Source organism: Microtus ochrogaster, linkage group LG1, assembly GCF_000317375.1.
Source record: "Microtus ochrogaster isolate Prairie Vole_2 linkage group LG1, MicOch1.0, whole genome shotgun sequence".
In the NCBI taxonomy this organism is placed as follows: Eukaryota; Metazoa; Chordata; class Mammalia; order Rodentia; family Cricetidae; genus Microtus; species Microtus ochrogaster.
In genome coordinates this window covers 31,870,124-31,884,182 of record NC_022027.1, presented here as the reverse complement: position 1 = coordinate 31,884,182, position 14,059 = coordinate 31,870,124, and the positions used below count along the sequence as shown (strand labels likewise).

At 46.0% G+C, this 14,059-nt stretch overlaps 1 protein-coding gene across 2 annotated transcripts in view; it reads right to left on the bottom strand.

Moving 5' to 3' along the window:
• Srd5a3 (steroid 5 alpha-reductase 3) overlaps positions 1 to 5,063 on the bottom strand; it is a 13,279-nt gene extending 8,216 nt beyond the window's left edge. For both annotated transcript variants that reach the window (XM_005359365.3, XM_026785323.1), the window contains exon 1: positions 4,807 to 5,063. In XM_005359365.3, coding sequence (XP_005359422.1) covers positions 4,807 to 5,027 — 221 coding nt within the window. In that variant the 5' untranslated portion in view covers positions 5,028 to 5,063. The remainder of the gene's footprint in view (positions 1 to 4,806) is intronic.
• Between the last annotated feature and the right edge of the window lie 8,996 nt (positions 5,064 to 14,059).

Sequence of the window (14,059 nt, the reverse complement as noted above, 5' to 3'; positions counted from 1 at the left end):
AGACTATCTAGTCTTGAGATAAGAATGTAGCCCATCTGTTAGGGACAGAGACTGTCTAGTTTTGAGATAAAGGATGTAACCATCTGTTGGGCACACAGAGACTATCTAGTCCTGAGATAAAGGATGCAGACTGGGACCTGGACCTGAGAATGGGCATGCCATTTCATCTTTACAACAGTTCCACAGTTCGCTCTTTGCAAGGCAGGGCTCTGAGAGGCTGAGTTCCTTATCCAAGGTCACAGTGGTGGCAGCAGCTGGCTCTAGATGCTGACTGGTGTTTACATCACATTGTTGCCCTCTGATCTTCAGACACTCTTTTTTCTCGTGAACCTAGTTTTCCTAGCCTGGTATCACACACAGCCAGTTTACCGGACACCTAAAGGCAAGTGAATCAGTTTCGAATGACTTACTGGGCTATGCCTTAAGGCTCTTCTTGTTCTGTGGCACCTCTGGTTTAAATACACAATGTATTGTTTTCAGTCTCATATTTATCCTGCTGTCTGAATGTCTTTCTATAGGAAACACTTTCAGGTCTTTACAGGAGGTCCTATCGCTTGCTTGTAGTTAAAGAGACAGCAAAGACTCCAAGTGCAGATCTCCAATCCCCATTGCCTTCTGGGGGAAGAAACTCTGCTCCCTCCTCCTTCCGTAACTTGCTTCCTAGAAGAGCTGTTTTCCAGGTCCCGGGAGCAGGGACACAGCAATCTTCTGACTGCACGAGGTTGGGTGTGGGTACTCCTCTGACTAACCACCACTTGGATGATTATTATGGGCTGTGGCTGACGGCACGGAGGTGATAGGTCTGTTGGGGAGTGTGGCGTTACCATTCTAACTAAGGCAGGTATGGAAGGCCCCACTGAAGATAAAATCACGAAGCTTTAACCCACGGGCCAGCTGAGAGGGAGTATTTTCAGGTGATGTAAAGGCTCTGGGGTAGGATGTTCCAGTATAGAGCTGGAACAGGGCCAGTGGGAGCAGGTTACAGGACGGAAAGTCAGAAAGGAGACAGGACTGCATAGGGCTGGAGTCTGGGACACACAGTCTTATTTATATACATGTGCACTGAGTGCTGGAACTGGCCCTGGAGTTAAGCCAGGTAAGCCTGGGGGTAATTAGGGAGGGATACTACCCAGGTGACTGGGCCTGCGCTCAGTACTTTGATGCCATCCCCACCTTTGACACCTGAGGATACCATGATGCTTCAGCTGTAATCCACACGGGGCCACCACCTTCCTCCTGGACTAACACAGCAGCCTCCTGTCCGGTCTCACTCACACAATGGCGCCATCCTTTATGTCCTGTGATGCAATGTTTTCCCTTCCACCACAGAGCAGCTTCCATACCCCGGAACAAAGTCCCAATCCATCCTGGCCCACAAGGCTCTGCTGAGAGAGGCTCTCTCCCCACTCCACCCCTCCGCCCCTAGGTAGTGCCGCCTCGAAACTCTTATTCCTGCTCCAATAGCCTTGCTGGGTCTCCTCTGGACCACTTGACAGCTCAGAAAAGATTCTGCCTCTTTGAAATTGGTTGATATATTTTTCTGTTTGCCTATCAGCTCCACGGAGCCTAGACTAGTGCAGAGATTAAGAGCAGGCCCTCTGGGAAAACTGGCACTGCAAAGGCATCAAGGACAAATAGCTCATTCACAGAAGAAACTAGTCTAACCACCAAAGCAACTGAGCGTCCAACCCCTTAGCCTCTGTTCCAAACATTCTGGTAGGAGGGCCTTTTTGCCTCTAGGCACGAGCTGAGACTGCTGTCGCTGGGGACACAGGCTCTAGGCCCCTCTCAAAACGTCACCACAAGCATAATGCACATGGAGGATACTAAGAAAAGCAACTAAATGGACATCTAGGTAATCCAGTCATTAAACATCAAGTTTACGCCATAAGGAACCCATGCGTTTGTTGCGCATTGAACAAGGAGCTCTAGAGGTGAATAACTACTATGTTTTTGTGGCTATAGAAACAATACTGTTTCAAGGGGTCTTCACTATTTTTTTTTAATGTATTAGATTCTATCAAAAACTTGGAGACACTGCTATTGTCCTATGGTTTGTTGATGATGTTCATAATTAAGGAAGTGCTAACTTTTCAGCAGGAGGATGATGAAGATAAAGATGTAACCCGAATCCAATCCACAGATCCCGACTGCTTCTGATGCCCCTGGACTCCAGGGTTGGACATTGGGCAGCACCTGACCGGCAGAGCCCCATGCAGTGATAACAGTTTTCACGTTATTGGCGCTATTTTGAAATTTTAGAAACAGAAGTGTTTCCATCTACTGTGGAAGCCAAGAACAATGGAACTCTTGGGTCGTGATCACTTATTTATACAGACTTCTTGGGAATTCAATCAAAACAAGAAAAGCAGTTATTGACTTGATTAAAAAACAAAACAAAACAAACAAGCAACCCCCACCACCAACTCAAACAAACAAACAAACAGCTAGTACCAGACTGGAGAACAGAAAACAACATTCCAGGAACTTGGGTTTTATTCTTGCTTCCTTAGGAGAAAACTACAAACTAAATGACTTAAGTACTACCACATGTGCTGAAGAAACGTGGTTCATTGCTACCTATTTGTAAGCGTAAAAGTCACAGGCTTGGGCTGGAGAGATGGCTCAGTGGTTAAGAGCATTGCCTGCTCTTCCAAAGGTCCCGAGTTCAATTCCCAGCAACCACATGGTGGCTCACAAACATCTGTAATGAGATCTAGTGCCCTGCCCTCTTCTGGCCTGCAGACATACACACAGATAGAATATTGTATACATAATAAATAAATATAAAAAAAAGTCACAGGCTTATTTTTCAATTTTCATTTCTGAGGATGATATTACATTTTGCACAAGGAAAACCTATTCAAAATCCTTAAGTAATAAGCACACTGGCTAAGGTGACCAAATATTATAAAAATCTAGATTAACCAAGGCATTACGAAGTGCCACCCTCCGGGAGTAAATCCACAGCCATTTGATCTCTCAGACATGACTCACGCTTGCATGGAGCAAGAGCCTGCCAGGGAGGCATGGGGGGGGGGGGGGTTAAGAGTTTGGGATTGTAGGCCGACAGGCGGGATTCAAGGCCTGGCTGCCACGCTCACTGGTGTGACAAGCCTGAATTTGTACGTAAGTGGGTGGGAATGGTGACAACGACATGTCCCTCACAGGCCCGTCATGAGGACGAAATGAAGAAAGGTATTTAACACGGAGAGTCTTGAGTACATGACACACGGGCAACTCAGCTGTGGCTTCTTATTCACTATGCTTTATTTTTTGCTCATGAGAAGTGCTAATCACAATGCCACTGAAGATACTTGGAAACCAGAAAGAAGTATAAAGTTGGCAGCAGAAGGCTACTTTACTCAACTCCAGCGACTACCTTTTCATATGAATGGGAGGCAGCACTAAGGAAATGACCGGCAAGAAGAAAGGGGAGAGGGCTTTGTTGCCCTGTGTTCTGAAGACCTCGTCACTTTTGATGCAAATGCTCCCCTGGTTTTTCTTTGCCTCACTTAAAAATACCTTTCCTTACTGGCCTGGATTTGTGGGACCTTCCCCAGTACTGAAAAATAAAGTGCAATTTAGGGGAAAACACCAACGTCCACCACCACCTCAGAGCACTTGGACACCGCAGAAGGTTCCGCTCTAGAATTCTGGAAAAGGAAAGAATAATTATTTCACAACAGTGCTGGAATGACAAGAAGCCCTCCGGCTTCTTGCCAAGTGTTACAGGGATGAGCACATGTAAAGCTCACCTCTTCTTGGCTGCTATACAATGACAGGAGTACAAGAGCTGATGAGCCCCATCCACAGCCAGAAAGGGCAGAAGTGATTTCTAAATGTGCTTTTAAATCCAGGGACACTAGGACCTTTCTCAAAAGCCAAAAACTAAATTACTATATAGCAGAAAGGGATACAGGCCAATCAAACCTGATTACAACAGGATGGCAGAGTTGGCTCACATGTCTAAAACTGAACCTCTAAGGTACGGTTCTTTGGGGCCTTATCTCTTTACTGTAGCAGCCACTTGGCTTGGCTCCATTTTGCCACTACACCATACATTCTTCACAATGTTGTGGATCTCCGGTCTCAGACTGAACCCCTGATAGATTGCTCTCCAACAGACAAGAGAGAGCTGTGGCCAGCCCACTTTTCTGTGTTTCTTGGCAGATCCACCACCATCTGCAGAGGTGGGCACTGTTTACAGACTTTGAAAATAACCTAGACGAACCCATCACATTCCTTCAAATTCAGTTCTAAATACAGAAGTATGATACATTTCAAAGAAACGACACAGCTTTACCATCTAGAATAGTGCTAAACTGACTTCTCCATCTATATACGGAATTCAACGTGGGGCAAAAATGAGAAAACCATGGAGCAAGTCTCACATATTCGGAGTAGATTCTATTTGTGTCCGGATGATTTTAGTATTTCACAACTTTGTGAAACCTTCCGGGATGGGGCTAGCGCACCTGCTGAGATGCAGGCGCGGCATGTCAGCCATGCTCCAGGATGTTACCCTCTAGACCTCCTTTGTGACTGTGACCGATTGGGGAGACAACTGGGGAAATAAAGGAAGACTCAGTCTCCATGTCGAGAGAATCCCACGACCTCAAGTTAAGAGTGTTGGGAAGGGGAAGTGGAGAATTTGGGAAAGAGACGCTTGGACGGACCCTTAGGGTCCGGGCCAACCTGGGGGATGCTCAGTCATTTCCGGGGACGGCTCTGGGCAGCCACAGGCTCGCGTGCCCGCGCAGCCTCGGCTGCCCCCTGCCGGGCGCGCCCCGCCACCGCGGTTACCTCTTGGGGACATCGAAGGCCCTGCAGACGGCGGGGCGGAGCGGGCCGGACAGCTTGGTCTTCCCGTAGCGGATGAGGTCCTGGAAGAGCGCACAGCTCGGCAGCAGCCCGGCGGGCGCCAGCTGCAGGAGCAGTGCGAGCAGAAAGGCGGCGGCCAGCGCCAGCCACACCGTGCGCAGCGGGTTCAGCGCCGAGAGCTCGACCCCGGCCCAGCCAGCCATGGCCCGGGAGCGGGCTACGCACGCGCGCCACCCGCCCTCCCGCCTCGGCGGCGCGCTTGGCTGTGACGCGACACCTGGGCGGGGACGCGCGGCCCCGCCCTGGCTCTCAATTCCAGAGCGGCGCTGCTCCTGCCCACCGGCTTCACGGGGACTGCGTTTTGGACTCTCATCGCCTCTAATCCTGCACAGGCATTCCTAGATGCAACTCCATCTTAAAATTCTGCAGAAACATGCAAGAACACCTGCTACAAGTCTTTAAAAAAATAAATTGCACTTATTTACTTATTCAGTGGAGTGTGAACATACCAAGATGTGTGGTTGGAAGCCTAAGATAGCTTGGGGGAACTGGTTCTCTCCTTTCATCAGGCACGTGGAATCCAACTCTAGTGGTCAGGTTCTCGCCAGCCGAGGTATCTGTAAACTTGGACTGTTATGATTACTGCTGCGAAAAGGTGTAAAGAGAAATTTTGGTTCAAGTCTAGGCTGGATTCTTGCCTGGATTTCCAAAGGGTCCTCCAAGAGTCAGGTTTTGAAGGATGTCTGTACCGCACTGGGCCACCAGTAGCAGACAGATTCATCAGTGTGCTCCAGTGGAGATCACTGTGCAAACTCAGGACTGACCTCTGGAAGGGCCTTGGTGAAGAAATTCTAGGTGTTGTCAACTGTGGGCTGCAGCAGCTCCAGCAAACTCGACCGTGGAGTGGAAAAGCAGAGTAATACCCTCCATGGACGGGAGTTTGTTGCCCATCTGCTTGCTCCACGATGTTGTTCAATTCTATGGACAATGAGTCTTAACAACAGCTGACAGAGAAGTAGCCACCTGCTGTGTCTGCTGCCTTTGCTGCTGTAATGAAATTGGAAGAGTTGGAAGACCTGTAGATACTCACTGGCTAGAGTCCTGGGGGAAGGGAACAACAGGTCCCCTTGGAGAGACATTCTTCTCTCCAAGGATCTGGCTCTTGCCCTGATGCTGTCTTTCAGTTATTAACGAAAGACACCATCATGTTGGGTGAAGGCCTGGTTCCCTATTGACAGGTGCTTGGTGGTATTTCGGGTCCTTGGCTATCACAGGCTACTCACAAAGGAGGAAGCAACTGGGATCCAACTGCACCTCTGTCATACAGATCTTTACCACAGCCTTATTTCCAACAGAAAAATGGAAACACCTTGAATACACCTGGATGTGTTTAGCCAAATTATGATACACTCACTTTTTTCTCTTAAAACATTCCTGTTATTTTAGAGTATGTGTGTGTACATGCGTGTGTATGTGCACAAGTGTGTACATGCGTGTGTATGTGCACATGGGAGTATAGATGCCCTCAGAGTTCACAAACTAAGTCAGGTCCCCTGGAGCTGGAGTTACAGACATTTGTGAGCTGTGGGCCTCTGGTAGTCTGAATGAAGAATTTTCCTCCTAGACTCATGTGTTTGAATGTTTGGTCTCTGGTTGGTGTTTTCTGGGAGAGGCTGTAGAACCTTTACAACATGGAGTCTTCCTGGAGGAAATACATTATTGAGGGCAGGCTTCTGGGAGTTTACAGTCTTATCCCATTTCCAGGTCACACTTTCTGCTCTGTGTTTGTAGCAGAAGTGTGATCTCTCAGTGTCTTAGTTAGCTTTCTACTGTTGTGATAAAACACCTTGACTTAAAGCAATGTGGGGAGGAAAGGGTTTATTTCAGCTCAATTTCCACATCACAGCCCATCGTGGCCTAACAGTAAGGTTCCAACTGGCAGCTTATGTTTTTCTCCTCTGGTAGCTCCATGGCATCTCTCTGACTCTCCTCCTTTCTCCCAGCATTCAGTTTAGTTTCCCCTGCCTACTCTACCCTATCACAGGCCAAGGCAGATTCTTTATTCATTAACCAATAAAAGCAGCACGTAGACAGAAGGACTTCCCACACCAGTATCTCTTCACAGCAATAGAAACTCTAAGACAGGGACATAGACACAGTTGACATTTCTATGGCATCTTCTGGAAAGGTCATTTGTAAACACATTGCAGGGACTAAGTTTCCTAGGAGGAACTTCTTCTTTAGATATTTGACCTAGGGAAAGATTCAAAGTGTGTGTGTGTGTGTGTGTGTGTGTGTGTGTGTGCGTGCGTGTGAGAGAGAGAGAGAGAGAGAGAGAGAGAGAGAGAGAGAGAGAGAGAGAGAGAGAGAGAGAGAGAAACAGGAACAGGATGAGTAGTGGAGTCTTGAGGAAAAATGACCCCCATAGATTTTGGCTTGAATTTTAGTGAGAATAAAGTTTATGACTGGAAAAGCCTCTTGTAGAGGACAGTGACTGAACTAGAAGTCAGGCACGGAACTCTGTTTTTGAGCATTTGTGTGTGTTTAAATTCTTACAAAAGAGTGATTTCAAAAGTGAAAAACTGCACTGTTCGGGTCATCCTCGGGTCAGCACTGGCATGGTTAGCCACTGACCACACCTGCAGTCCTCAGCCATGGAGTGCTTTTGGTTACTCAGGTCCCAAACTTTCTCTCACACCCTAAATAGAACCTGTCAGCAAATCCTGTTGTCTTGATGTCTTAGTTAGGGTTACTGTTGCTGAAATGAAACACCACGGCTATGCCACTTGGGGAGAAAAGGGTTCACTTGGCTTAAGATTTCACATTACTGTTCATTATTGAAAGAAGTCAGGGGAGGAGTTCAAACAGGGCAGGAACCCAGAGGCAGGAGCTAATGCAGAGGCCATGGAGGGGAGCTTCTTACTGGCTTGCTCCACATGGCTTGCCAGCTTACTTGCTTATAGAACCCAGGACCACCAGCCCATGATGGCACTGTCCACAGTTTTTGGGTTGGGCCCTCCCCCATTATGACTAATTAAGAAAATTCTCTGCATGATGTGGGATTCCACTCTGTAATAAAGGAACTGCTTTGGGCCTATAGCAGAGCTATAGGGAAACAGAGTTAGGCATGGGGGGGGGGAAACTAAGCTGAATGCTGGAAGAGAGAAGACGGAGTCAGGGAGAAACCATGTAGCCCCTGCTGGAGACACACATTGGGAACTTTACCTGGTAAGTCACAGCCACGTGGCAATACACAGATTAATGGAGATGGGTTAAATTAAGATGTAAGAGTTATCCAATAAGAAGTTAGAGCTAATGGGCCAAGCAGTGATTTAAATAATATAGTTTCTGTGCGATTATTTTGGGGCTAAGTGGCCAGGAACCAACAAGCAGCCTCCTTACAACATCTGCAGGCTTGTCTACAGCCCAATCTTATGGAGGCAGTTTCTCAATTGAGATTCCCTTCTCTTAGATAACTATAGCTTGTGTCTTGTTAGCATAAAGTAGCCAGCCAGCATACTGGACCTTCAAAATATGAGTTCAAATCCAATACCTGTAGAGTTTTATACTGAAGACCTTAAGGCATCTTAGCAAATGGGAAAAAGAAATAAAAGGAATAAGCTTTGAAAATCAAGAAAGGAAACTGTTGACAGAGATTTCTGTCCTACCCGGTTCCACAGCCGTTCAGTCCCCAAAAAACAATAGAGGTCTACATTAGTCATAAATTGATTGGCCTATTAGCTCAGGCTTCTTATTAACTCTTTCTTACATCTTAAATTAGCACATAATTCTTGTCTGTTAGCCATGTGACTTGGTACCTTTATCAGTGAGGCATTCTTATCTTGCTTCCTCCGTACCTGAGTGACAACTGCAGACTGAGCCTTTCCTCTTCCCAGAATTCTCCCATTTTGGTTGCCCCACTTATACTTCCTGCCTGGCTACTGACCAATCAACATTTTCTTAAAATGCAAGTGACTCAGTATAGACCATTGTCCCACAGCAAGAAGCTCTCACTATTTGTTATGCTGCAGTGTCCACAGATAAGCTCATAGAGTTCGATGAGATTGCCAAAGACAAAAGTCAACTCTTAAATATTGCCTTTTCTATTTCTCAGCATTAAACAGAAAACAAATGTTTCAAAGGTACAGTTTATAGTGTCATAAAATATCATGTGTCTAGGAATAATTCTAATAAAAAGTTCATAAAACTTTACTAAAAACATAATAAAACATTACTGATATTAAAGGAAAGTATGTTCAACTGAAGTGAGAAGCTTATATTTGGATGGCAAAGTGTGGTTAAGATGATAATTCTCTCCATGCTTGATTATGAGATGAATCTAATAAAATCAAACCCCAGTTTGCTGAAACTTAACAAACTGATCCCAATTTACACAGAAGTAGGAAAGTCAAAGTGGAGCCAAGAAACCAATGCAGATGAAGTGAGTTTGGAAGACTTGCTTCCTGATTTGCCAAGACCAATACAGAATAGTTAATTGTATTAGTGTGGAGCAGATGCACAGGGAAATGGGAAAGGAACAAAAACAGAGAGCTCAGGTTTAGGCCCCACACATGTGGTCACTTGATAGATGCCTTGAGGCTGTACGATTCATCCGTGGAGAAAGAATGAACTCAGCAGACAGTGGAGCTGGGGTGGAGACAGAAACTGAGGCGGAGGTGGAGCTGAAGGCACAGAGAAATGGGTCCTTTCTCTTAGATCATTCATAAAAAATCATTTTCAGGAGAATTAAAGACCTAGTTTAAAAGGTGAAGTCAAAACTTCCAGAAGGCCAGACACTGGGCTCGTGCCTGTAACGCCAGCAGTCAGAAGGCTGGGGCGGAGGACGCAGTTAGAAGCCAGCCTGGGCTGCCTGTGGAGACGAGGACTGGGCTGGGAGTATCAGGCAGCAATAACACTTGTCCAGCATTCTTAAGGCCCCAAGTTCAAGTCTGAGTCTTGGAAAATAATAATCCCGTAGAAGGTGATATACAGGAATATTTTTGAGGCCAGAAGGGTTCTTATTCCAGATTTAGAAATCAAGTTGATGAAAAATATTAATACATCCTGAACCATTAAAATTACAGTCTTCACTGTGTGAGAAGACATCAAAGGATGAAATGCAGGAACAGCTAGATGAAGGGGAGAGTGTTTGCTACAAGCATAACCAAAATTAGAATCCTATCTTATAAATTCATTTTTTTAAAAAAGACAAACCAATAGGAAAATGGACAAAAGATTTAGCCAGCACTTCCCCAAGAGATATTCAAATTATTAATAAGTATATGAAAGGGGAACCTATCACATTAATAATCAGGGAATTGCCAATCAAAACCATAATGAAATACAACCATACATCAAATATGACTGAACTTAACTAACTGAGGCCCCAAGCATAAAAGTTCTTCCTGTGTACAGGTGTACCACTGGGGTAGGTCAGAAGAAGGCAATGGTACTGGAGTTATAGACCATTATGGGGGTGCTGGGAACTGAACCCAGGTCCTCTACAGGAGCACTTGGTGCTCTTCACTGTGCCATCTGTCCAGCCAGAAAAAGGTAATCTCATCATTTCTCTTCACGCTATCACGGCTACCCTGTTCTAAGCTACTCTCTCTTTATGACCTACCAGATGCTTCCAATTGTTTAAGCAACCAAGTTGCCGCACTTTATGAGGAGACCATTATCAAATCAATGTGGCTCATAAGAAGGATGTTGGCTTCGTGATTACTGATGTCTATGAGTTTTGCGGCTTTCCAAGTCTAGGCCCTGCTGATGGGTCTTCTCCATCACCAGAAAGATGCTAAGGGAGACGACAGTACCCATGCAGGGAGGCAGCCGCAGTGGGAGACAGAAAAGTATTTGGGGCTACCATACCTGACAAGCTCTACAGTGAGGTGGGGTCACAGCTTTGGCTTAGGTCTGTCACAGATGCCACTGCTCTGTGTACTTGCACAATACACCTCAAGTCCATACGCTCTGAGGTCTCACGTGACATCCTCTTCCTCCATCCCCTAGTAGCATCTTCTCTGTTTCTGAAATATGTTTTTCTCTCCTGCACGTGCTGTCATGCTCCTTCAAGTCATTTTCTTTGCTACAGTCAGAATCGGTTCCATGTTCTTTGCTAGATTCTAAGGGGATTTACTAGCCGGTGTGAAACCCAGATTACTGTCTAGGGAGTTCCTCTCTTGAGAAAATGATAAGCATGGGGCTGAGGAGGTAGCTCAGTCAGTAAGGTGTTTGTTGCGTAGTTGTGAAGATCTGCATGTGACCATTAATGCCCATGTAAGGAAGCTGGGGTCTGTGGAATGTGCCTGTGATCCCGGCCCTGGAGAGCTGGAGGCAGGAGGACCACCGGCTTACTGGCCACCCAGTCTAGCTTAATCAGTGACCTCTGTGAACTTAGGCTTCCGTGGGAGACTTTGTGCCAATGAATAAATAAATAAGTGGATAGTGATTGAGGAAAATACCTGCCATTGACCTATGGCTTTCACATACATGTGTACACACATGAACACACACACATACACATACGTTTTTGATAAGATAAGCATGATGAGACATCTGGCAGGCAAGATTGTTCCATACGCCCTGAAACAGGTTTCTTGTATGTTCATAGGAGCAGAGAAAAGGCAAACACTGAAAGCACTCTCTGGGGAGGGGGATGGGGTCCGCGCTGTGGTTCTAGAAAGGGAAATCACTCAGAAATCTTCAGAAGAAATGGGGGGAAAAGTTCCTGTAGAAAGCAGCTTGCACACTCAGCTGGAGACACCAGCTAATAGACATGAGATGTGTCCCAATTACTGGACCCTGCTGCAAGTGTCTGACATATTGAATTAGTTAAGCGTGGCCCTCCGGAGGTCGGAGCTAGTTATATCCATTTTATAGAGGGATCCAGGAGTGAGAACTCAATTTAAGTTGTTCAAAATCTCACCAGTAATGAATGTTTGTGGGTCTATCAAAAGGAGCAGAAGCCCCATGCTGGAGGTGTGGCCCAGCAGAAGCACACATGCTTAGCATGTGTTAGACCCTGAGTTCAGTCCCCAGCAGCAAAACAACAAAGACATGCAAAATAACTGCAAGGGTGTTATGGGCTTAACTTGTCGGTGCCGAAGAGAGCAATGGAGCCCTTGATGGCCTTTGGAGATTTTGCTGGGTGGTGAGGGCTGAATCTAGCAATGTTTAGCAATGTTGGTCCTTTGCCCGGGTGTCCTGTGAGGGAGGCAATGGTCCTGTTCCTGGTTTCTGGGAAGCAGCATCATGTGACCATTTCCCCCAGTGGACATTTCTTTGGAAGGCTAAAAAAATTAAGGATGGTAGATTCACACTCATTAAAAGAAATGATTCAAGGAAAAAGTTCTTGGACTTTTTAGTGCCACAAGTCTCCACTTGTCCTTCAGGACCTCTCCCCACTTTCAGCCCTTCTGTAGGGCAAAAGGGACAACTGGTGCCAGAAACTGAGCAATCACTGAGCAATCAGACTCTGAACCCAGAGTCAGAGAAACAAACACACCCTGTATTTGGGACCTGGACCAGGGAAAGAAACACCTTTATCTCTGAACTCAGAACTAAAGACATGTGTCCTGGCTTCCCGATAAGTCAGGATATCCCAGTAGCACTACTGTACGACATTCCTTTACATCTTCCAATAGTACATGGCTTGGGGTTTGTTCATTCCCTGGTTTTCACATTCACAGAGATAACTTTTTTCAAAGAACATTTCTGTTTATAGGAAAGCAGCTTAAAGAGCTCCCATAAGCTCTCGTGTTCCCTGGTACTATCTGTTTGAGTCTGGTCCTAGTTTTCTTTCTGTTTCTCTGATAAAACTCTCTGATGGAAAGCAGTTTAGAAGAGAACGGATTTATTTTAGCTCACAGTTCTGGGTTACAGTTCAGACAGGAACTTGAAGTCACATCCACAGTCAAGAGAGGAATGAATACACGCTTATTCGTGACACGTGGCATGCTTTCTTCACTTGTACACGGTTCAGAATTCCAAGCCCAGAGGATGGTGACACCCACAGTGGGCTGGGTTCTCCTGCATCACTTAAAGTCTAGACAATCCCTCACTGATTTCTCTTTCCAGGTGACTCTAGATTGTGGACAACTGACAACTGAAACGAACCATCACAAGTGGTTTGTTATAACTGATGAGTAAATATATAGTCATTTATAGTCTCTAATTTATAGTTAGTTACAATTGGTATTACAATTAATAGTTCTATTAACTACAATCCAAGTTTATGCTGGGGGCTACTTATAATTATTATTCTTTAGACAGGTTCTCAGTATGTAGCCCTAGCTATCCTTGCTGTGTAGACAGGCTGACATCAAATTTACAGTGATCTTTCTGCCTCTGCCTTCCAAGTGCTGGAATTACAGGCATGTGCCACCATGCCCCTCTGGCTTGTCCACTTAGTGCTGTCTGTTTGAATGGTTTGGTCACGTGTCCCACATTCACTATTAGAACAGCGGGAAGATGCTCTCCTGACCTAGAACTTCTCAGTGTTCTCCATCTCTGCTGCCCTGTGAACCAAGGACGTTCTCCTATCTAGCCCCACTCACAGCCTTCCCATTCCCCTCCCCACATCCCGCTTTTAGCGTCAAAATGTCTCAGGTTGGGTCATAGACTGTGGGTTTGTTTCAGCTTACCTTCTCGAGCCTTTGGGCGCACACTTCAAGTTCCGCCATGTCTCTGCACGGCTCGGTACTAAATTTCCTTTTAGCCCTGTGTTTGGATTTATAAACGTTCTGCCTTAGGAGTTTTCTTCCTGGATGAGAGCAGTACACACCGGATGTTTCCAGTTTATTCCCAGATGCACAGCTCTTACAGGGCTACAGCGAGGGCCCCCTCTGTCTTTCCAGGCTCCAGAAGCCCCATTTGTGTTTGGCTGAAGGTTTTAAATGCTGTCCTGACCTTTGCCCTGGACACTTGTACCTTCGGTTTTACTCACTATGACAAACGCGTGTTGTATCTTCTTTTCCATGGCCTCTTGCCCCTGCCTGTTTTCCCATGCATAGGCAGGTAATGGCTACTCAGCTGGAAGGTTTTAACAAGCTGGCAGGAGGCCTAGGCAAAAGAAGACACACGTGCTCCAAACCCGACATCAGTTACATCTTTCCAGTTTTGCCTTTCAAGAGCAGTGAAGCAAGTGTGATCCGGGGGACAAGCACATTGTTTTACAGTTCCCCATAACTGCGAATCCCGTGATTGATCGTTTCTATTAGAATGGAAGACCAGA